Source organism: Pelmatolapia mariae, linkage group LG17, assembly GCF_036321145.2.
Source record: "Pelmatolapia mariae isolate MD_Pm_ZW linkage group LG17, Pm_UMD_F_2, whole genome shotgun sequence".
Classification (NCBI taxonomy): domain Eukaryota; kingdom Metazoa; phylum Chordata; class Actinopteri; order Cichliformes; family Cichlidae; genus Pelmatolapia; species Pelmatolapia mariae.
In genome coordinates this window covers 38,937,886-38,962,693 of record NC_086242.1, presented here as the reverse complement: position 1 = coordinate 38,962,693, position 24,808 = coordinate 38,937,886, and the positions used below count along the sequence as shown (strand labels likewise).

Sequence of the window (24,808 nt, the reverse complement as noted above, 5' to 3'; positions counted from 1 at the left end):
ATGACAATAATGTTTTGTGTTTAATAACATTAATGTATGAGTTCTGATAACCTGCTGACAGCCCTGCTTGTCTTTGGCTGTGATGGAATATCTGATACGGTTAAACAATGCGGTCTCCTGCTTTCACATCTAATAATCTTCAGTCATGACCCTGTAAAGCGTCTCTCAGGTAAATAACAAGCTTTCAAACCTATTCACAAGCACGGGCGTTGTCACTTTGTCTTTCATTCATGGTGACAGGGCAGCACATCCTCTCAGCTGCTGAAATTGTTGCCTTTGAACCATCCTGGATCTAAAAATGCCGACTACAATCTATCATTTACAGTTCACAGCTTAGCTTTGGTTTTCAGGCAGGAGGGGAAGGAGAGGCGCTTGTGTGCAAAGCTTCGGGGCCGCGTTTTTTCAACGAATGAGACACATCCAATTTAAAAATGCGATAAAGCAAATGAAAAATGAAAAAAGGAACTCCAGCAGAGTGCCGATCCATCAAGCCGTCTCGATCACAGCACCTGTACCTGGTTCCTTAATCATGCCTGAGTGAAGGGGGATGATTTGTCTACACAAAGAAGCTGTTTGATCTCTGGAGATGGCCATGTTCGACTGCGTCTGCCTTTAAGTCAGTTTTTTCGATTACAGTCCACTTACACAGGTGACTGAAATAAAAATATAGTTGAAAGACACAAAAAATGATGCTGTTCTCATATTGTTCCCCTGCCGCTGAGCGTAGACCTCGGCTGGTTTCGTGGAGTACAGCTACCTTCTATTTATTTGGCATACCTCTTCGAGCGGCTGCCCAAGCCTGTGAGTCTTTGCTTGGCAGTTTCCAAGGCCTCAGGTCAGCCTGCTGTACTTCTTAGGCACCTTCTTCATCGCACCTGCAGCTCCGATAGTTGGCTACCTTCTCTCTGTGCTAACTTGATCTTGGCCTCTAGTCTCGTTCTCCATGGAGGATACTGCTCCTTAAGGCTGTCCATCTTATAGCCAAGCATCTCACTGATCACTGCTGCCGTGGTCAAGATCAGCTGATTAGCCTCAGTGATGGTTGCAGTAGGGATCATCCACAGTGCTGCATTCACAACTTCAAGTAGACCTTCTGAGGGTACTTGATGTAGTGTTGGTAACCGGCTACAGAGGGTCCAGGTTTCCACCTTCGCAATGATCCTATCTTTCAGGTCAGTTCCTCTTGCACTCAACGCTCCTCCTTCCATCGTACTTGGTACTCAATCTTGGATTGGAGTAATGATCCCCCCCCCCGAGAGCAGTCCCTTCTTCCGAATGTTGGAACACTGAGCTACTATTTGTTGGGAGCACTGCAATTTTAAATTCCTGTGTATGATCTGTACATATGGTTTCTGACAATAAAGCTGACATTTACTTTACTGGTCAGTCTGGATGCTGGGTTTTGAAGATTCCCAGTGTCCCAAGGTCCCACATCCTCTTCATGTACCTCCTTCCACTGGGGTTACGTGCATAGTAGTGTTTCAACAGTGCCCTGTTCCCATGTCATCCCTACTTGTGCCTTCTTATTCCAGTAAACCCCCCCCCCCCCCCCCCCCCCCTCATTAGTCTGTCCTGGTTCCTTAACTTCTGATGTGGACCTTGTTAATCCGGGCACCATCCGAGCCGGTATGGCTTCAGTTTTCTGTCTCTCGCTCATATCTGAGGTCGGCTTAGTTAGGATGGGGGGTTAGCCAGATATTACCTGAAGGCAGTTTTATTCTTAATCACTGTGACCTTTGTGTCCTTGAATTTGTTTTTGGTTTTGGGGGGGGTGGGGGGGGGCAGACAACGAAGCAAGGAACATGGAAGCTTGCAGAAAACTCTTCCTTCCATAGGCTGACAGGTCTCAGTCAGACTGGGATTGGTTGTCTTGTTGTTAATAACAGCACTCTCTCAGGACAGGAAAGTTTAACATTCTGTTTGCTTTGTAGCTTATTTAGTTCTGGGGCAATGTGGGTTTTTTGACAGCAGCTCTCAGTTGTGCTACATCAGGGTTGGGCAATTCCAGGCCTCGAGGGCCGGTGTCCTGCAGGTTTTAGATCTCACCTTGGGTCAACACACCTGAATCACATGATTAGTTCATTACCAGGCCTCTGGAGAACTTCAGGACATGTTGAGGAGCTAATTTAGCCATTTAAATCAGCTGTGTTGGTTCAAGGACACATCTAAAACCTGCAGGGACACCGGCCCTCGGGGCCTGGAATTGCCCACCCCTGTGCTACATGGACACACCTGCTCATGTCCAACTAAAGTGAATACAAGCTTTCCAAGGCATGGTGCAGACTAAACTGTATGAGTGTAACCTGAGAGTCTTTGCTTCATTAAAAATATCAGACTTTACTTTTATTTTGGACCATTTTCATAAAACGCAATGACTGACTGACTCGTCTCCAAGGCTTGAGACTCTTGAATGACTGGAGGTTTGCCAAAAAGGACTCTTTATGTTTAGTTTGTGCGGTTGCTGGTGCTTTGCTTCAAAGAACTATGATGAGTTGTAATGTTGCAAACACAGAGGAATTATGAGATTAAGAGACAATTCAGGACGCTGCTGGAATCACTGAATGTCTTTCATGTAAATCCTTTAATCCTGTAAATAATTGGACGTTGCTTGTTACCAGACAAAGTATGGACGTCTGAAAGTGTTTCTTCTGATACTGGTGAGACGATAAAAAGACATGCAAACACTGTAAGGTGGTCTGTAATGACTACAACAAAGACTTGCGCTAAAGTCACTCATATATTTATACCTGCACATTTCTCAAATCATCCAGCATACTGAGCACAAAAAACAGACTTTCACGTAACACCGAACACATCCCAGACTTTGACATGAATAGATGTTCTGAAATAATCAATGTTTAATCATCTCTGAGAGGTAAGGTTATACTGTGTTGTTGATATGTGCATAGAGCTTTTACGTGGACATCTTTTTGCTTATTCATTGTTACATCTCTGAGCCCCTTTTTCTCTGCAGCTCAGCTAAATATGCAACATATATACAGTATATATGTAACCCCTGTGCTCAAAGAAACCTGCAAATCCTACAGTGATACAAACAGTATCACTCGAAGCCCCTTTATTAGATACTCTAGTATTTATCATCTGGGCAAACATAATTGGATTTTGCTGTATTCTACAGTAGTGCTCAGTGAAATGCTTGATTTGTGGACCATTGCAAGCTGCTTTATTGAGCCATTATTGAATAATCTTTTCTTTTTCCAGGCTATAACAAAATTAAGTTGGAGAATGACTTGAATACACGGACTTGGGTATTTTATTATAGCATTTCATTTGTATTCATCTGTTTTGAATTAGAAGATTTAAAAGGGAAGTCATTTAATACAAAAACACTGAAAGATCTTTTTTAAGTGGCAAATACGATTAATTTAAGAGAGCTCATTGTATCTGGGATCATTTCTTATATTCAATATTTTCTCCTCAGCATAAATCAGCTTTCTTTATGATGCACCTGGCCACAGGTCTGTAGGGATATACAGCCTTGGTGCAAGTTTGCTGCTTTGAAAGTCTACTCATTTTTCCAGCATTTTTTAACCCTTGTAACCTCATAAGTACAAGAAAGCTTTATGGTCTTCATTTAGGCTAAAAACATAAATCAATTTTGCACTCAGTCTCAATCTGATCTGTCAAAATCAAAATCACGTTTTTGGTCAGGATGTCTTTTTTATGACTAACTTCAAACATCCATATCTTGGGAAACATGGATACAATTTTAGTAGCTGCATTCCATCAAATTAGTGTAACAGAAACACAGCAACAGAAATTAGCATGGCTGCTTTAGATCTTTTATTTTTTGAACCTTTTTTTAAAACCTTTATTACCAGCATCATGTTCTACATGTGATTCTCCACTGAGCTATTGTAAAGCATAAAGCTGAGCCCAAGCTAACTGTTGTGTTCTGTTGAATGCAAACTGAATGACAGTCTCTGCAGTGATTAATAACCCTTCCACATGTTCACTTATTGTACACCAACCTTGTGAGATTGATCTTTTTCACCAGTGGTTCCCTTCTAGTCATCCTGCTCAAGCTGCACTTAAAAATGAGTGACCTTGAGCTTTTTGGGAGGGAAGAAACCATGCAAAAGGAAAGAGTGTACTTGACTTACAACCACAGAAAAGAAGAAGAGCTTAATAGTACAAGATTTTGCAAAACAACCCTGAATTTTTTTATTACAATGATTTTCTTTTCACAATTGTGGAAGCCAAAAATCACGTCTGAAAGTAAGCTGGTTCTACCTCAACATTACAATACTGGCCATACTTGGCTTTTGGAGCAAGCATTGATCATATATTTATATGTATTGGGGGCAGATATCATCACCCCCACCTGAGATTAGGTACCAAGCCCCGAGAGCGATGGAAGAAAGTGTTGACTGCAAGAGGAACTGACCTGAAAGCTTGAAACTTGGATCCTCCGTTGCCGGTTTCCAAGACTACGTGAAGTACAGACAGATCATCTACCAGATGTGAATGCAGCACTACGGACCTACCTACCGCTACCATTACAGAGACTAACCAGCTGATCTACACTACAGCAGCAGTGATCAGTGAGATGCTTGGCTACAAGTTGAACAGCCACAAGGAGCAATATCCTCCATGGAGGAGGCTAGAGGCCAAGATCACGGTAGCATGGATGGAGGTTAGCCAACTATCGGAGCCGCAGAAATGTGCGATGAAGAAGGTGCCTAAGAAGTACAGCAAGCTGTCCATACCTGAAACCTTTGAGACTGCCAAGCAACGACTCACAGCCTTGGCCAGCCGCTTGAGGAGGTACACCAGAGATATCGAAGGCAGGAGAATAAACCAGCTGTTCTCCACAGAACCATCCAAGGTGTACTCTCAGTGGCAGGGGAACAATATGAGAACAGCACCACCAAGGCTGGAGACAGAGCAATACTAGAAGAGCATATGGGAGAAGGACACAACCAATAACGACAATGCTGGGTGGCTAGTGGATCTAAGAGCAGACCACAGCAACCACCCTGAACAGGGTCCAGTAACCATCACAGTGGGAGACATCCAAGAAAGGGTTGGACAGCACCAGGCCCCGACATGGTTCACGCCTGCTGGCTGAAGAAGCTGACTGCACTCCATGAGTGCCTGGCAGCACAAATGAACCAGCTGCTAGTCGATGAGAGACACCCGGAATGGCTAACCGAAGGCCGGACAGTCCTGATCCTCAAGGACCCCCAGAAGGGACCGGTCCCCTCTAAGTACCGACCAATAACCTGCCTCAGTACCACATGGAAGCTCCTGTCAGGCATCATAGCAGCTAAGATGAACAGGTACATGACTCTTACTGCAAGCATGATAAGCAACATCATAAACACTTCACGCAAGTCGAGCTGCCCGAGATTCACAGAATTTACAGAAAATGTTAAATTTTGTGATTTATATCGTTATCAGGACGACAGATGTCTTATATGAGATTTTGGTCATATCGCACAGCCCTGCTAATGCTCCTCTGTGCTGGATCTTCATAAATAAATAAATGATGATTATTGTGAAAGGTTTATGTGGAAAATAAACAAGCGGACAGGCGAAGGTTTTACCGTCGTTGTTGCTAACGACAACACATAAAAACAGGCGCTTGTCCGTCCGTAGTGTGGTTATATTAAATATAAGAGAAAGAGAGAACTTTAAGAAATTAATATAGCCACTACAGTGACCATCAAAACCATGAAATATATTGACGTAAACAGTTTATTTTGTGACACCACGAAACAAACGATAGCGTAAAATGAAATGACAGACGTTTTTATATCGTCATCCGATATCGTTATATCGAACAGCCCTAGGCATCAGTGCTAAATTTTACAATAAAATATGTGAATTTCATTCACCCAGCAGCCAGGTGCTTGCTACAGTTATCTGTGCCAGCAGCCACAACCCTAACTTTAAGCATTTATAAAGTTTAATAGTGCGATTTATTAAAAAGCAGTGATCTTGAGTACAGTTGTTATGATACACTTTAACATGGAAGTCTAAAGGGACTGACTCTTGGAGCCAGCCTCAAGAAGCTATTCGGCACGTCTCTACAGGCGTAATTTTTCAACCCCAAAGTTGCTGCTGGTTGTAAAATCTCTTGGATTTTACCATCACAAAAATTTGAGGCATTGTTTGTTTTTGGATTCACGTTTCAGCTGTCACTCACACAGCAGTCAAAGCCAAATCAGGAAATAAAATCTGCTTTGTTTTGGTGAAAGTATGATGATGATGCTGATTTCACATCTGAAAGTGTTGCGCCGTCTACTGAGCACATTCAGAAACACTCCTCTGTATTTTGCCTCTAGGCAACCTTTCACAGCAATTACTCTATTAAACTAGCAAAATAAGATCCTGCTGCTGCTGAGCGCTGCCTGACAGACACCCTGACTGCGTTTGAGCTGACATTTATACTGCAGAACCGGTGTACTTGATAGGAAAATGTCATGCGTAACCTCAGAAAGCCTGGCCATACTGTCTTTTGATGCATGCATGAAGCTGACTGGTTTGTGGACCAAACACTTGCTGACAGATGAGAGCCCAAACTACGGTGAGTTGGATAATATCTGACACTCACTGGAATAATGAGATCATGTCTTCAGAGTAAGAGATGATTACCTCAGTTATTATTGATTCATATTTTCCTGTGTACTACCTCTGTGTTATCCAGGAACTTCCATTAACATTATCATAGACATGCATATGCTTCACTATTAAACTTTGTTTAACCTCATCAGACAAAGTTCCTCCAATCCCAATCTCTCAAACTCTCTACTTTCCCTTCACACCACCACTGATTGCACCGCGTTGCCTTAGTTTATTCAGTATTGCCTCATTCTTATACTGGATGTGCTGTGGGCTAACATTAAATCGTGCTGTCTTGTGTGATTTGTTTATGTTTTCATGCTTCATCTCTTGCCATGTTCCAGGCTTTTTTTAATCCCTATGGATTTATGTAAAATTATTAATCACCGTATGCCAAAACATGCACAGCCCCATTCTTCCTTTCTAACTAGTGACTGTACTGTGAAGCTGGCAGAGATAGCACAGTGAGTCGGGCTATTTTGCAGGAATGTTTCAATTTCTCCCCTTATTTTCTCTGCTTTCACTTTCAATGGAACGCTATCAAACTGTACCGTGTGCAGTTTCTGCTTATCACTGCTATTAAAGAAGCAGACTGCTACAGTTAAAGTAGAACTGAATGACATTATCAAATTCTGCCATGTTACAGACTTTTTTTTACCAAATGGGGTCTCGTGCTGCATCGAATGTAGGAGAAAATTTGGAATGACATTGGGAGGTGTGAGAAAAATAAGTCCATATTGAATCTCAACTGGGTATTCGCACAGCCAGTTTGAATTGAGCATTTATTTCTTTAAAAAGACTTACTGGCAAAAACCAAATGAAATGTATCCGTGTGGATAATGTGGTTTCAGTTCCCGATGTGCAGTGAGTGCATCGGGGTCTTTTAAGAGCGCTGACCAAGGCTGCTTTTTTCTCAGAGCCAGTGCAGAAACGATCTACTCCAAGTCATAAACAATGTTAAAACTAATGTTCCTCATGAAATCAGATATTATGCATCTTTACAGTAGTAGACAGCCCTCCCTTTACGACCTTAAAGTGTCAAGCTTTTTTGCACATGTGAGTTTGCTGGTGGGCATTGCATCGTTTGCACTGGTCTGCATTACAGGCGGAGGCTCGCTGAAGGTGAAGCTACTATCCCCTGCTTATAATCCTCACACACCCACACATTTGTTTTCCAGCCCTGCTCACTCTTCTGCAAGTGCTATTCAGTTTTCCACAATCCTCCCAGAGACACACGGCTACTCCTGGACCCCCTGCAATGTGAGATTCTGCCGTTAGTGACTGCAGCGCTTTGCTTCATTAGTTCTCAGTGTAAACACTCCATGATCAGTTTACTGTGCTGTAAACCAACGCTGCTATTTGGAAGCCCCATGAGGTCATGTTTGACACGAGCAAAACAGAGACAAAGCACACAGAAGTATTTAGCTTATTCTCCCTATAAAAAAAAAGATTTGCTCTTTTTCGACAGTTTCCCTGCTCGTTCAGACGCCATCTGTAGTGGCTCCATGCGCCGCAGTTTGAGAACCACTGTTCCAGTATTAAACCTTCATCAGGTCATTTTTGTGGTAATATTTAGTCCCTTTAAGCTCCTTTTTTTCTGAAATTCTTTCTAACTCTTTAGCTACTAAATGCCCCACCATGCTACCAGCGTGTCATCAGCTGTGTCTGTCTGCTGTTTGGAGCAGAGCACAGTGGCTTTTTTATTTTCTTCAAACGGCTGCCTGCTGAGACACGAACGTGTGCAGGCACTGGAAACACAATGCAAACTGAAACATATGAATTTACAACATTTTCCTCTTGAATATTACAGAGTTTAGCATCCATCCATATGACGGTGTAAAATGATGATTAAATATGGCATGAGGAGAAACCTCGGGCTGTAACTGAGCTTTTATATTTCGTAATAATGAATCTCTACACAAATACACTGGTGACAAAGCACACGTACTTCTGGGAGCCATTTCTGCATCTTACTTCAATAAACATTTATACCCTAAAACACTTCCATCTATGAAGACGTGCAGAAAGACCCACACAAAGCAGGATTCAGCTCTTGAACAGATCAGTCACTCTTCTTTGGTGACTTCAATGTGAAAAAGGCTGGATACAAACACTTTTTACTCCTGCAGTCCCGAGAGTCGTCTCTGCCATCTGATGTTCTATTTGGGACTGAAGGATCCTTAAAGCGGCTCTGCTCTTAATTGATTTGGAAAGTCTCCAATTCCTCAGTGGCCGGGATTACATCTTAATGTTCTGTGTCTGCATTAAAGATTTAGGGAAGCCTTAAAAAGCCTTTGGGCACAGCAAGAGTCCGACACACACACACACACTCACACACACCCCACACCAACTCAATTCTTCAAATTCCACACCTTAAAGACAGAGCACGATGCACCTAAGAAGTGAAAGCAGCCAATCATATTTCAAGCTGCTCCTTCATAATTATCATACCTGCTGCCAAAACAAAATAAGATTCCTTCAGGCACCGCCTCAAACCACAACACTCAAGGAATTCACAGGATACACACACCTGCATCTCCGCCTGGTGTTGAGGAAGACACAGATTCATCTTCCTTTTATATCTGACTGGGAATATTTTCACACAGGTGTTGCTGTTTTCACTGACCCTCTTAAATACAATTAATACAGCGGATTAGAAACATGCTATCATTTCTTCTGTTTAAACTTTGTAGATGTTGCAAAAAATCTGCTGATGCAAACTGAAGACAACAGTTTGAGCGCTGATGTAGAGCTTTTGTACACTGATGAATGTGAGCCTAATATTTTGTCACTAAAGCGGCCCCTGTCGGACCACACATAGTCACTTTATACAGCTTTAAACAACTGGAATCACAGAGGAGCCTGAGCAATGCCTTTTTGTTGGTGTTGATAACGAAGCATTAAGGTCTGAGATGGGATTGCAAAAAGAGCCAATGAGCTTAAATGCTTCATGTGGAAGGATTATTCTAGAATTCTTTCCACTGGTTGTGTACTCACCTGCAGCATAGCAGCAGCTAGGTAGACAGACATAAAGATGGGCGTCAGGGTTGTGTGGCCACTCTTCATGAAGTGGATGGCGTAGAGGAAAATTAGGTGACCGGGGATGGCTGAAAGGAAGAGCATCTGTGCAGAACGATGATTGGCGCCTGAGAAAATACAAACAAGACGGAAAAAATTAGAGGTGAACGTGAGGGATCCAAAATACATTTTTCTATTCTTTATGAAAAACACACAGGTGACAATTTGTACTCGCTCACGCAGTCCACCAGCTGCTTCTTCCAAACACAGAGCTAATTTACGCCTGCAGGAGAGGGTGTCACAACGAACGAGCCAGGGAAATGGCTAAAAGCTACAGTTTCAAAGTTTTCAGTTGAGCCTGATCATCATTCTGACACCATTCCTATAAAACATGATATCCAAGCCTACTTTAAACACGTATACGTGCGTGAAAGCCAGTTAAACAGGCCAGACTCCAGTGGAACCACAACAGTGCTGGTTAGACTGGAGTGCTGCACAGCTGGAAAATAATCCCTGTTGAAGTGTGTGTGTGTGTGTGTTTATACTGACCTGTACCACAGAATGTGCGGCAGGGGTAGTAGCAGCCCTTGGCCTCATCGGGAACTTCCCCAGGAGCACAGTGGAAATGAAGGTGGGTGGAGATCCTGCTTGACTGAATAGCCACCAGGTTCCCTCCAATACCTGCACGTTACAGAAAGCAATTACCAACATAACTTCAACAACAGCATGAAAGCTGAAACGAAACACTACTTTTCACTTTTCCTAAGTGAAAAGACATCAATATTTAAGAGTTCAAAAACCTGCTAATATATCTCCCAAAGCGTGGCTGTAGCTCAGGTAGAGCAGACCATCTGCTGATCCTTAGCTGCTCCAGTCTGCATGCCAAATATCCAAAGTTGTTCTCTGATGCAGCTATCAGAGTGTGAATGCTTGCATGAATGGGTGAATGAGGCATGTTTATAAAGTGCTTTCGGTGCTCCAGGGTAGAAAAGTGCTCTATAAGAATCAGCACCAAATATTATTTAGAGCAGCGGCCTCCAACCTTTGTTGCTCCACAGACGGTTTAATGTCAGACAATATTTTCACGGACCGGCCTGTAAGGTGTGGCGGATAAATACAGCAAAATAAAACGATACGACCGAGACAAAAACTGGTATTTTGATAATATACTAATAAACATGAATTCACTGTGTAACTTTATTAGCAGCGTCCTCCTGAACTGCGCCGACAACATTGAGAGTAACATCCTCCTCTCTGCTTCTTAATGCTCTCTGGTCGCTATGGTAACATGTAAATATTTCTTTCAAAATAAGACACACAACTACAACACAGGAAAAGACGCAGGGAAACCGAGTTAACGATAAAAACCCTGAAAACCATAAATTTTACACCAGAGCCTCAACTCTCGCGGCCCATTACCGGCCCGTGGCCCGGGGGGGTCCGCTGCTTTAGAGTAAAACAACAGGCACTGCATGATATTCTTCAAGAGCTGCATGATCGTGACTATTAGCCTTTACTTTATGAAATTATATGCATTGTGACACTGCAGGGGGCGCTGTTAAAAAACAGACAGGTGACCTCAGGTTGCAAAGTAGAGCACATGAGTAACTGACAACAAGGCGCTTCTTCTTATTTTTTTCTAAATGTTTCTTGATTTTTAATTGTGCTTAAACATTGGAAACCTGTGGGCATAGCTTAGGGTAATCTAAGACACATTAGCTCTGCAACATATTTCACTAACACTTCAAGATTTTCAAAAATAAAACGTGATTGTGAACAGTGAGACCTGTTAGAATTAGAATAGAATAGAATAGAATTCAACTTTATTGTCATTGCACATGTCACAGGTACAGGGCAACGAAATGCAGTTTGCATCCATCCAGAAGTGCTTTAGCCGTGATATAGATATATTACAATATATATTAGCAATAATATAGATATGTAAGTATATTACAGAAATGGGTCTATTATGGTATGTTATAATGTACACGGTATGAAGTATGTTATGAATATTCTATAACTATAAGTATGTACAGGCTGTAGTGATAAAAATGTCTGTAGCTGAGAGGAGACGCCTGTTCTGTTAAAGGTTGACTCTATTTGTTACGTACGTGCCACGAAAGGTCAAAATGAAAAATGTAGAACAAACTCAGAAAACAGAAATTAAGTAGCAAAACTGGTAGAACTCTGCATGTAGGATGTCTGTGATTCTGTGTGGACTGTTGTCCATTTACATCACTGAGGTAGAGAACAATGACTGCTGAGAACTTCTGCATGTTGAGAAAAAACACGAGCAACCCAAAGTTAGCAGAAACTGGTTTTGCTTCAATGTTATAGAAACTTACAACAAGGCCACAGCTAGCTTAGAGTGCTACAATAAATGACTACAAATCTAAGTACTTACACTGTAATTAGAGTCTCTCATTTTAAAGCAAAGCTTTCACCACCAGCATGTTACCAGTGGCTGTGTTCACATTTTCAGATCGGTTTGTTTCTAGCACAACCCCGGTTTCCTCAAGGCTCTGCCTGCTAACATGTAGCACCTCTCCTGGGGGGTTGTGAGGTTTCCTGGTAATTGCTGAACAGTTTTGTCTCACATTCCTCTGGATCTATCTGCCAAAGCGAACAAAGAGTCCTGGTGTTTCTGCTTTTACATCACATAACTATCAATATGTTCACATTTTGTACATTTTCCAAGACAGTGAAATGATTACAATCATCTTCTTTATTTCAAAATGCTTTAGATTTGGATTTTTCATCATGTATTTAATTAACATCAAGCAGATGATCAGTGATGGAAATATGAAACACCATCTATACTGACAAACATGCTGATGTTATATTCACATGCCTCAGCATCACACCTTTCCTTCAGCAGGTGACACACAAACACATTTCTTGTGTTTTTGTTCCTGTAGCCACAGCGTGGGGACTAAACCACAGAGGAGAACTTACATAAAGACATGAAGAACAAGCTAGCAGACAGGTGTACACAGAGCAGGTCAGAGGAGAACAAAGTCCTACTGCTGTTATGTACATAAAGAAGTGTTCAGGGGAGGTGAGAACTGCTAGGAAGGAGGATTATTTATTCAGAAATAATTCACGTTTTTGCTATTCAGAAGGTTAACAGGACTACATGTCATCGGATGGTCACTGTGATCATGTGCTGGAAACCAAATAAGGACAAGAAGCGACGCCGCGTGTTTAAGCCTCCCAAATTCGCTTTTGTAGTGACTATATTAGATTAGACACCGCTGCCACCTCAGGGTGATGTCTACTTAACTCGATCTATTGAAGCTCTTTGTCTGCCTGGTGATGTTGGAGCATTAGCAGCCCTCCCACAGGGCCTGTAAACAGATATCACTTCACAACGAGCGTTCACACTCTCTGCCATCTGTCCCCTCACATTCCTGTCCTCACCGTTTCCGTCGGCTACAATCCGATGCCATTCTTTAAATGTGGAGACTGATGTGAACCTCGTGTCTGTGTGGAAAAATATAAACAGGAAGTAGGGGCAGCTGGCCTGGCTTTGTCTGCTGTGGGAAAAAGAGCTGGATCAAAGTTTGAGTTTGGATTGCACTGAAAGGAGTTCGATTTCATCAACATGTGGATATTATATTATGTGAAACACCCAAAACAACAAACAGAGAGACAGAGCGAGTGACTGGGTTCTAATGTGTATGCAGTCGATGCAGTTATGTATGCAGCTCGTACTCGAGGCTCTAAAAGGGACTGTTCACATCTCAGAGTGAAGCTGTGTCCTGTTGTCTGAAGCACCAGCAGCATTAGTGACTGCACTATTTGACTGCTATAAGGGAACTGTATAGAAAAGGCTTTGATGACTGCAGATCGTTCATCTGTCTCCACATCATACTCTTGCTCTGCCAATCTAAAGGAAGGTCCTTACTGTATTCTTCATGCTGAGCGACACCAATCACCAATTCCTCTGAGGAATTGATAAACACAAAATACTCTATTTTTTATTAGTTCTGGGTCTATTGCCTTCAGAACCGCCTCGGTACTTTGTGGCAGAAATTCAAGAAAGTTCTGGAAACCTTTAGAGAGTTTGGCTCATACTGACATGACAGCATCATGCAGTCGCTGCAGATTTGTTGAATTCAGATCTAGTTCCCAGGGCGCAGCGGGCTTTCCCTCTCTCTCCCACTTTCCTGCCGCTGTCCAATAAAAGGCAAAATGCTAAAACAATAACATTAAAAAAAGAAAATCTGGAGGAGACCATTTGAGAAAAATGATCACTTTGAAGAAACCAATTTGAGATGATCTGAGCTTCGGGACATGCCATGTTGTCCTGCTGAAAATGGTCACACTGTAGTCATGAAGGGACGGACAAAGTCAACAACAACACTCATTTAGGCTGTGGTGTTTAAATGATGCTCAGTCACTGCACCATTACAGTCCGCTTTCATGTTCATGTTTCTGACCCTCACAGTAAGTTACTGTCTTAAAGGTGACTTTTGTGTGCCAAGATGGTGATAAAGTGGCAATGAGACGAGGTCAGTCTGCTATCGTTTTGGGTCAAGTTGGCAGTTACATGCAATCTGGTTGAGATACTAAAGTGATAAACTGGCAAAAATCACTAATTGGCTGCCATCAACACTCCTGTCTGAAGCACCAGCAGCATTAGTGACTGCACTATTTGTTTGCTATGAGGGAACTGTATAGAAAACGTTTGGAGGTGACGGCAGGGCGCTGCACAGTAGTTGGTTCCCACAACTACTTGGTCACCAAAAGCGATATAGCTAAAAAAAATATTGTGATATTAGATTTCCCCCATATCGCCCAGCACTAGTACACTTATATGCATTTATCACAGCAAACCAAAACCACATGAGAATGACAGAGTGAACACACTACCAGGATCCACCCGTCACTCTGGGTCAAGGCAGGGCCCAACACAGACTGTAAACAAAGGATGGTGACGTGGCATAGTGACTCCACCCACTGATTTGTGAAGCCTTTTAAAGCCTCGACATTAACATTTGGTTACCTTTGTTCCCTCCTTCAGATCAGACTGTCAGCCTGACTGAATATTAGAAACACTCCCACAGTCAGAGACGCTGTCCTGCAGGGCTGGTTAAAGGCTTTTTCCCTCTTCTCCATCATCTCTGTGCTTCTTTGTCTTATGAAAGAAGCACTTGGAAAATGAAATGAATAACTACGTCAGACTTAATAAATTGGTTTGGTTGTAAAGAAACACAATGGCACAGCAGCAGGTCAGCGTACAGTCCAGGTGAGTACAACTGTGTCCAAACAAGCCAAACAGTCCATCTGCCTACGTCACCAACGTGCCTTTAACTATTCACAGGACGTGATAAATATCTTTCACTATTTTAAAAATTACTTTCATATTTTTTTTTTATTTTATATGAATAATTTTAGGCTGGTTGTGTTCCAACACACGTTTTGTGGTGTGATAAAATATGTTTAACACAGATTTTGATGGAGGAAAGAGGGAAGGAAATGTGTATTAGGCTGACAATTCAAGCATTCAATTTGCCAAGAGTGTTTTTCCAACCTTCATACATTTGAAAGTTACATTTTAGTACTGAATTTGGTATTTCAAAAATATGTTAAATAATCACATTTCATAACCTTTATGGTTGATGTGATCGAGCACTGATTCTGACATCCTCAACGACACAGTTTGGGGTATGAGGGCATTCTTGCCACCTCAGCAGGGGGCAGAGTTAGCTGAAGGTGGTTAAGAGGGCAATCTGGCTTATTTAGGTCACTTGGTCTGACAGGAGCAACGAGGGCGATGAGGATGTCTGGGCCACGGCAAACCTTCGTGGAAGCTACAGGGGGTCTGTGCTGCTCTCAACTGGGCACCTCTGCCCGGAGGGAGGTGGTGGTGGTGGCAGCAAAGGTCTGCAAATCTTGGCTTCTCTTCTCAAGGTTTCATTTATATTATTTATTCAAACGAGAAAGTGGCAGAATGAAACAAATACAGAAAAAGCATAATGAAAGAAAAACACTGACAGAGGAAGGAAAAGATGACTTATTGGTAGGAGTTCGATGTATAACACAAAAAAGGCAGACACCTTATCCTGAAGCAAACAACAGAAGGAAAGAAAAATAGGCAAATATGCCAAGATGACAAGCAAAGATTAAAGACTGGGCTGTCTCTCAGTGATGTCTGGTACAAAAATATACAGCATAATGTATCTGCATGTTTCACAAAGTCACATAAAAGTCTCTAAGACACACACCTGAAACTGCATTTCAGATCAAAAGAAACAAAAGATGACAAAACCCTACGATGTGCATCGCATAACGCGGACAAGGGGAAACTGTCAGACGCTCCCTGGATATTAAAGATCCAGAATCCAGTTTGAAACCTGCAGTATCAGGATAATTAAGCTTAAACTGAACGAAATAAGCCTGAAGCATTAAAACGAAATAATGGAGGTCGGTGTGGGAAAAGAGGGCTTTCTCTCCCCCATGTTTCATTTAACCTGCCTTTTCTTACACCCCCTCCCCCACTCTTTGCTAATCAAACATCCACATGCTTTCCCCATCTCTGCTCCGTCTGCCCTTTCTTCCAATGTATTTTTATTAGGACAGGAGCGCTGGTGCATTTTTATCAGCCAAAAGACACGAGGCAGACTCCCTCTGCGATTCCTGAAATCGGAGATGGCTTCTTTTCCCAACGGTGCAAACAAAATCAAAAAATCCCAGTGCTCATAAACGGACACACAGTGGTTCCACAGCTGCTTTGTGCCGGGGTACGTCTCAGTAGAAAACCAATTAGAGTCAGGTTCGTACTCCATCTCCTTAAATGTCTCTCATTAATGCCATTTAATTAAAAGCTTATCTGTTGTTGTGGCGGTGCCAGAGCCCTGGCAGCCACGGTCGAGCCCGCTGGCAGTGGGAAATGTGATGAGGGAAAGGTAAGGGAAAATGGAAGAGGACCGGAGACAGACGGACTCCAACTGTCTGCCTAAACCAGTCTCATTAGGTAACTTATTTATGGTGATGAGCATCTGGAGGCTCTTTAGTAACCCTCGTTTATCCAGGGAGTGTGTACCGAGCACACGTCCTTCCGCTGTTCGTACATTCACGTACGTTCACACCTGGGAACTGAGCAGCTAGAGGAAAAAGACAAATAGACTCTGCGGTGTGTTATCCATCTTGTGTAGAAACTGCTCCCAGGGTCAAAGACTGCATTAATTATAAAGCTGAGAGAGATAAATGAGACAAACAACAACAGAAGCAGTTTCTCTGTTCCCAAACTTCCAAGTTAAACAGCTCGTTTCCAGTAAAATCAAATGCGCTTTAATGCTGCTGCTCATTAAGATCTGAAAAAAATCGCTGTCAGAAAAACAGCAGAAAAAACAGAAAATCCAAAAAACACCAGCAGAGACCTTTTCCATTATTTCTAGATGTGGCCTTTGTCTCCTCTGAAAGCCATTTTTCTGCCTTCACAGCAGCCCATTGGCCACCAGGAACCTTTACTGCACCAACAAGGCAAGATCCATTTAATCTAAATCACTTCCACACCTTCTATCAAAACACAGGGTGACCCTGTAGTTGTCTTTTCCAATTTCATTTTCAGTGTGACTAAATACGTACAACACATCCCTCCTGACAAAATTATTGCTAAGTGTTGTCTCACTACTTAACGTAAATACTGCTAAATTACTCTGAGAATCCAGAGCAAAGAAAACACCTGCATATACACACGTGTTTGAGTTGAGTCACAGCTGCAAAACTGCCAAACAACAACATCAGCTGCTTCAAGGCGGTTATACGGTAAAGAGCTGACAGTAATACAGAAGTGAAGAAAGCCCAAAGTCTAAACTGATCGTAGCAGCGACAGTTCTTTTCCTAATTCAAAGGACAGTTTTCAAACCCTGTGATGTGCTTCGTCAGGGCGCTTTGCTACATGTGGAGAAGAGCAGGTTATGACTGAACCTGGCCGCTGATTCAGCCCACTTATCAACACAGTCAGCAAGTGGAGCTCCAGCTAAAGGCTGTGACAGAGGTGACAGAGATGTGGCCACTAAAGACTCTGCTTTGCATTAAATGATGTCCGTCATAAATAAGTTCAATAAAGCAGCACAGAATCAAAAGCACAACCCAAAACTAAATGTTTGCTCCAGTATGAAAGCGATCTGGTGAGGGATGAGTTTACCATCCCTTAGCCAAGTCATCATATTTATAACTGTGCCAAAAAAATAAACTACTATATAAGTTATAAGTTCCCAAATTATGCATTATGGATTTCAGGGAATGCGATCATTCAATAACATCCAAGCCTACATTATAGCACAGAGTGACAACGTGCAAAATTATTACCATGCTTCAATGACGCCATGTTTTCTAACACAGTTGTTGAACCAAGAAACCGTTTGTGTTTGGTTAGCACAGTGTCACAGGTTAAGGGCTTTATGAGGGTAAATATTTAGCTGTAATGTACCTTTAAGCTACTATTTAATCGTGTGTCTGTGAACCAGCACAGAGGTGATCTTAAAAGCCAACGGTAGAAGCTACTCATGGGGTCAGCGGGGGAGCTGGCCCTAGGGAGGAGCATCTTGCCCCTCCTTTCTTTTCCTCCCCATCCCCGGCTGCCTCCCTCTTCCCGCTCCACCACACCCACCCACACAGGTAGGGCCTTGGGGTGTGGGTGTGTCACCAGGGTGCAGGGGAGACATCCCCCCCCTCTGTCCCCTTCTGGCCACCTGTGCCTCAATTTTATTCCACAACTTAGACATCCACATTATTCACACTGTCATAACACACACATATATATAGGGCCTTGAGGGTGACCACGCCAACGGCGTCCAGTGAATGGTCTGAGTATTCAACCCTACCTCTGGCGCCGGTGCCCACCTCTCAATTTTAAATCCATGTAGACATTGAGGGTTCTCGGGAGGGGCCGTGCTAACACCTGCTGCTCTCCGGCAGCAGCACCATGCCCTCCCCTGTTTTAAATGCACTTTAGAACAACACGCAGCAACACTACACATGAGCGGGAGGAGGGAGGTATGGGGTCTTCACACACCCCCGTTCTCTGCCAGCCATCGGGGCGGGGGGCTGGGAGGAGGTGTTGGCTGACAGATTGGCCTCCCTGCTTCTGCGAGGCCTGGGGCGGTCTGCTTGCCTCCACCCCGGGGGGAAAGGGTACATCTCTTGGGTGCCGTTTCCCCCTCTGGGGGTGAGGGTACCTGGACCCGGGGTATAGAGTATGTTTGGGGAGTATGATTGTGTGTACATGTGCATATATGTCTATTCCTACGTTGGATGAGTGCTGAGTGTTTGTATATGTGTGCATGAGGGTGGGAATGCATGTTTGTGTCTGTGTGTGCCTGTTTGTCTGTGTCTATATGTCAGGTCAGGTCTTAGACTCCACCTCCCTGGGAACACCCAGGCCCTCCAAAGTGTGGAGGCCTATCTCCCCTCACCACACTCCCTGCCGGTAACTGATGCCCTCAGGGGTCGGTGCATTGGTGGTTCTTGGTGTCCGGGGCTGGGCGCTCAGGTATACACCAGCTCACTCCCGGTGGCTACTTGGCGGGGCCTGGTGCCTGTCGCTCGGTCAGGCCTCTTCCGGGGCAAAGGGGGCCCTCGAACCTCCGGCCTCGGGGCCTGCAGCTCTGTTCACTCTGGCACAGCTGGCTGCCGGCAGAGCCGGCGGGCGCGCCAGTGCAGCCCCCTCTGGCTTCTGCTCCGTGGCTACTGGGTGACCCCTCGTCTGGGGATCTCCTCAGCCCTTCCCAGGAGGGTGGCACGGATGCCTCTCCGGTGGTACTCCTTGGGCTCTCGCACTCTGGGGTCCCTGGATGTCTGGAGCCTGGATCTCCTCCATGCCTGCTTCATGCCCTGGGGGACGGGGCTATGACCCTCCACACCCTCTAGCAGACCGTTACATGGAGAAACCTTTTGTATACAAGCGCGCTGATCCACACAGGTGTGCACACGGGTGTTCATTGTTCGTAGACATAAACTACACCTTTCTTAGCTGCTACTTCAAAGCACATTGTGCGCTGTCTGTGCTGCACAACAACATTCAATATTTAGTATTTACTGCTGTTCACACTTAGCTAGATTAACATGATGGTGTTGTGTTTAGTATGTTGCTTTGTTTTGTTTTTTTTGCTTGTTTTCTCTTCTTTTTCTCTCAACAGGTGATCCAGGAGATTTTTTTTCTCTCTTTGTCTTTGTAAGTGCCCTTTCTCACTGTCCCTCTTCCCTTCTGTTTTTCTTTTCCTTCCTCTCTTTCTTTCTCTCTTTCCTATCCCCCAATCATGTCTGTCCCATCTGTAACAACTGAAAATAAAATAAATAATAACAACAAAGTTTGATCAAATGGACCAATAAGGCAATGCCATGATGATCCATTTGGCAAAATAAATCCATTTGGTATCCTTGTTGGTCTTCAGACAACAATTCTGACGGCTAAAGAACCAAATGGGACAGACAAAAAAAAAAAGAAGCTACTCATACAAACGCAGAGGCTTCGCACAGACGCACTGCGTGGTAATGTAATAAGATGAAAAGAGGAACAGATGAAACAGACTATGAGAGCAGGTTGGTGGGGCATGGACGCCCAGCTGGCTATTTCAGGAACGCGCAAGTAAAGAGACGCCTGCATTTAAATGTATGGGCCGGACTCCTCAGGTCAGTCTGTCGATCGCTGCCTTTCTCTTTGGTCACGCAATTGTGTATTTACTTTTGAGATGAATACAGTGCTCCATTATTTCATTTCTGGAAGCAAGAGGAATCTGGTAAAACTGAATTTTCAGAACAGTAGCTATCTACACTTACCTGTGTTAGTATGTACTGCCGAGTCTGACGTCTAAGGCTCGAGGCCTTGAGCGTGACCACATCAAAAGAGGCATATTTTAATTAGTTTGGTCTGTTTAATTATGTGTTTTTATTTATTTAATTCACTTTTTATCTTAATAATGGTTCACACATCCAGCCACAATATGTGTAGCCCCAGTGTGTGCCAGTAGCGGCAGCTACACTCAGACTGGATGTGATGCTTCCTCTCTCATCACAAAAAGAACAAAATTGAGTTGGTAACTATCAAATCTATTGTTGAGGACATGAAGCCCATAACGATTATTCCTAAACTGTTCTTGTGCTGACTTCACAGGTTCAGGTTCACCTTTGTCTCATATCCTATATTAGGGGCAGAGGCACTGGCTGGTTTGAATCGTTCATCTTCATCACGCTTCAAATACTAGCTTTGCTTTTACTTTATTTTAAGATAAACTAAACCCTGAGACATCAGTAAATCAGGTCAGATGGTGACCTTTGTACATGTACATTAGTGAAGTAAAGAAAAGCAGAAGAGCAACTAGTCCTCTGGAGGCAATTACAACAGCTGCTATTACAGTAGCAGCTGTGCAGAAACTGCTCATAAACAAAGATGAATGCACATATTAAGTTGAGTGGAGCAGAAACACCAGATATGGACATTTCTGAAAAGGGTGGGTTCTGTCTCTTCAGCTCTAGCAGCATGTACACCTTACTAAGACACTATGGACCAGATTAACTAATGTGCTGTGGTACAGCTAACTAGGAAGAAATGTAATTAAAAACTATACTGCTGGTATTTACAAAGGACTGCATGCAAGAGGTGGGAACTCGGAGATTTTTGTAACTGAACTTGTTGCAAATGTATTTCTGAGAGTTCGTTTCAGGTGCAGAATATTAGAGAACTGATTCACTAACATTTGACGCATGCATATTACTTCTATTTGTGCCAATATTAAAGAGAAAAAAAAAGCATGTCCCCCCTCTGTGAGTGGTCGCAGCAGATGGCCCCGCCCCTCCCTGAGCCTGGGCCTGCTGGAGTTTTTCCTTCCCACTGTCACCAAAGTGCTTGCTCATGGGGAGGATGGTGTTTGATGGGTGTTGAGTTTTTTTCTCTATTACTGTATTGAGTCAGCATTAGCTAACTGTCTTATAAAGACACTAGACTAATATTAACCCCGCTAATTGTATGTCTTTGACTGTGGGAGGAAGCTGGAGTACCCACGCAAAGTCCACACAGGAAGGCCGCAGCCAGGTGGTGGGACCGAACTCAGTGCTAATCACCGCACCACTGTGCTGCCTTTACATGTAATACTCATGGCAACCATGTGACGCGCACGCACGCACGCACACGCACACACACACAAAATTTGGGACATTCAATATGAATGAAGGTCACCTAGTAGATCTGTATTTACATATAAAGTGAGAGACAGTCACTACCGTGCAGTGAAATAAGATGATATGTGATCTGCTATGCTCACCCTACACTGCACACACACACACACACACACACACACACACACACACACACACACACACCTCCTACACAGAGTGGGTAGTAGGGTTGGGCGATTGGACGAATATATCGACTATATCGACTTACAAGAGCGATTTATTTATTTATTTGCCCATGAGTAAGTTTGCTAATAATGATGGCGCTAATAGAAGCAGTCAACAACAACAAAAAAAAAAAAATAGCGCTGTTTTAACAGCACCCTCTTTCATCTGCGAGCAAATGCACCCTCCTTAGAGTGCGCCCAAACGCAGCGATTCATTTACTCAGACTCATAACAGAAAGAAAGGCAGTAGCCTGTGTTCAGAGAAAAACATTCGGATGGTGGACACGTACATGCTCATGCAAGTTAGTCGTTTTTGAGTCCTTTGCTCGCTCGCACTATACGTCTGCACAAACAGCACAACGCTTTGGTTACATCCTTAGGTTTACCTCTTTCATCCCAAAGTGCCGACTTTATATTGTTTGGTAATTAGTTTGTCCATGTTTGGACTTCTTCTGTGTTGTAAACGCACAAATTAGTCCGTGCATGATTACATTGCTCCGCCCATCAAAAAGTCTGCGCATGCACGAATATATCGCCCATCGTCGATATATGCATCGTCGGATGCTGTATCCTGAAAGAATTAGAGGATGAAAGATTCAAGGAGAAGTGGGATTTTTCATGCATGTATTTTATAAATCTTGCCAGGATTTAGGAAGCTGTTACTAAAACCTTTGGTCTGGTCTTTAGCCAGCCCCTCTGTGTCTGTTCATGCCCCCCGGGCACACAACTGCAAATCAGCAACTCCTCTACGCTGCACAGAACAAAAGAAGGAAGCGGTGTCAATACTCACCGTTGATAACGGGGGTGTACACTACAATGCCGGCCAGATTTGGGTCAGACACCGTTTTGTCCAGGATGAGCCCTCCGATGCTGCAGAGCACAACATAATTAGCTCATTAACTCAGGCTAGTGTGTGTGACAGAAGAGAGCATGGAAAGGCTCACCTTCATCTAAATGATGTGTACAGTGGATTTGTGTGCTTCTCTATAAAAGCTACTAAAATCCTTCATGGCTGTACTGTACAGAGAGAATGAAGGATTTTTCAATTGTTTTCAGCTGCTGGTGTTCACAGCCCAGCTCCCCCTCCTCTATTAAAGCCTGTGTGGGTCTGTAATATCAGCAGCACTGATTGTTGAGAGGAGAGAGTGAGAGAGAGTGAGTGGGACAATAATTTGCTTCCTACTGGCTCCTCTGTAAGGCCGCCAGGCTCAAGGAGACCTGAGGGTGTATGTGCTGGGATGCCGCAATTTGTTTAGGGGATGAGTCATCATGCAAACCAGACGCTGGGAGGTGCAGACTCGGGATAGCTGTTCTTTTTCCTTCAGAAGACTAAACACACACACACACCTGCTGATGACCATAGCAGTGATGACGGGCTCCCATCCTGAGTAGAGAAGGGTGCGGCTGGCAGGGTGCTTGGAGGAGATGACAATCCACAGCGGAGTCAGACACATGAAGAAGGCCCAAACCAACGACGACACATACGGATAGGAATCTGCAGAGGAGACACACTTGGGTTTCAGTTTCCTGCTCTGTCCTTTTCCTGCTCAGGTGAAACTGAGTAACACCTGAAATGTCTCAATGACCCGGGTAAGAAAATCCCAACATGTTGATTCTGTTCATCAGGACATCCAGATTGCTGGAACATCTGAAATGGTTCAGAACCACAAACAGGACTTTTTTCCAGCACTTTAAGGAAAGAAGATTTTCTACTTGTGGCTGAGCTGAGCAATGGAAGGCTGAGAGCTGCAGACGGATGTCAAATGAAAGGAACAACCTGAATCGTTGACTCTGTGGTCCCAGTGGAATATCTCCACTGCAACAACAATATTCCCTTCAAGTGAATTTGATGATTATCTCAACCCATCTTCATCTCATCTCATCTATGGGAGACCCATAGATGACATGAGATGATCCACCTGTGAGGCAGCCCTTTCATCAATATACCAAATAAATGCTGGAAGAATAAAGTTCTACAGCTCCAGAGAAAGGAGGAAACAAGTTGTAGCTAATGCTGACTGAAATACTGATACTGTGCTGACTAACGTTCAGCATGAGTGAAAAGCCTCTCTCTGAGACAAGACACGAGCAGTTAGGACAGGACACAGGAGAGGACTCTGCCCGTTGGCATCGAGTCCTAAATCCATCCAGTAAATATACACCGAATATTTTCTCTCACTTGCTCTAATAGTAAACGTCTTAGTTTCAACTAAAATATAACACAGTTATTTTGGAGAGGTAATTAGACTAAAGCACCTGCATGAAGCCACCACCAGATGTTTCCAACAGGATCCCATTTCAAGCACTCAATAACTGTCATTAGCAAGCAGTCCCACATTTATTATCTTGATGGTCTAAAGAAAAGAAAGGGCTTGGTGTTCAGCTCAGGATACGACGGGCTCTAGTAGGCCTTGGATTTTAAAACGTGAAACAGAAACAGATAAACTGAGTCATATCTGGAGCGGAGCCTTGCCCCAGAGCAGCCTGCCTCTGGAAATGTGACACCAAGTTAACATAGACTAAGTAAGCTGGCTAACAGGCAAAGTCCCAGTTAGACTCTTCTACCTTTTGACGTCGCATGTGTCAATAATTATCTTGCTTCGGTGAATAAACCCACGAGCAAGCAATTGATATTCCTGCCCATCCCTGAAGGAATACATTTTGCTACAACACTCTGCCAGGAAGAGGGACGCAGCAGCTGCCAGCTATCTAAATGGCTCGATTCTTCTAATGCTTGGGAAAGAAATGGTGTTTCCAAATAGTGATGATAAGTACAACCATGTTTTTAGATGCTAGACGTGCACACAGTATGAACTGGGCAAATAGAAAATAATAATGATACAAATGAGAAGAAG

At 43.5% G+C, this 24,808-nt stretch overlaps 1 protein-coding gene across 3 annotated transcripts in view; it reads right to left on the bottom strand.

Moving 5' to 3' along the window:
• Positions 1–24,808, bottom strand: part of slc41a2b (solute carrier family 41 member 2b) — a 38,642-nt gene that overhangs the window by 5,235 nt on the left and 8,599 nt on the right. For all 3 annotated transcript variants that reach the window (XM_063460611.1, XM_063460610.1, XM_063460612.1), the window contains exons 7-10: positions 23,301–23,448; positions 22,744–22,823; positions 10,156–10,287; positions 9,586–9,734 (exon numbers count right to left, since the gene is read on the bottom strand). In XM_063460611.1, coding sequence (XP_063316681.1) covers positions 9,586–9,734; positions 10,156–10,287; positions 22,744–22,823; positions 23,301–23,448 — 509 coding nt within the window. The remainder of the gene's footprint in view (positions 1–9,585; positions 9,735–10,155; positions 10,288–22,743; positions 22,824–23,300; positions 23,449–24,808) is intronic.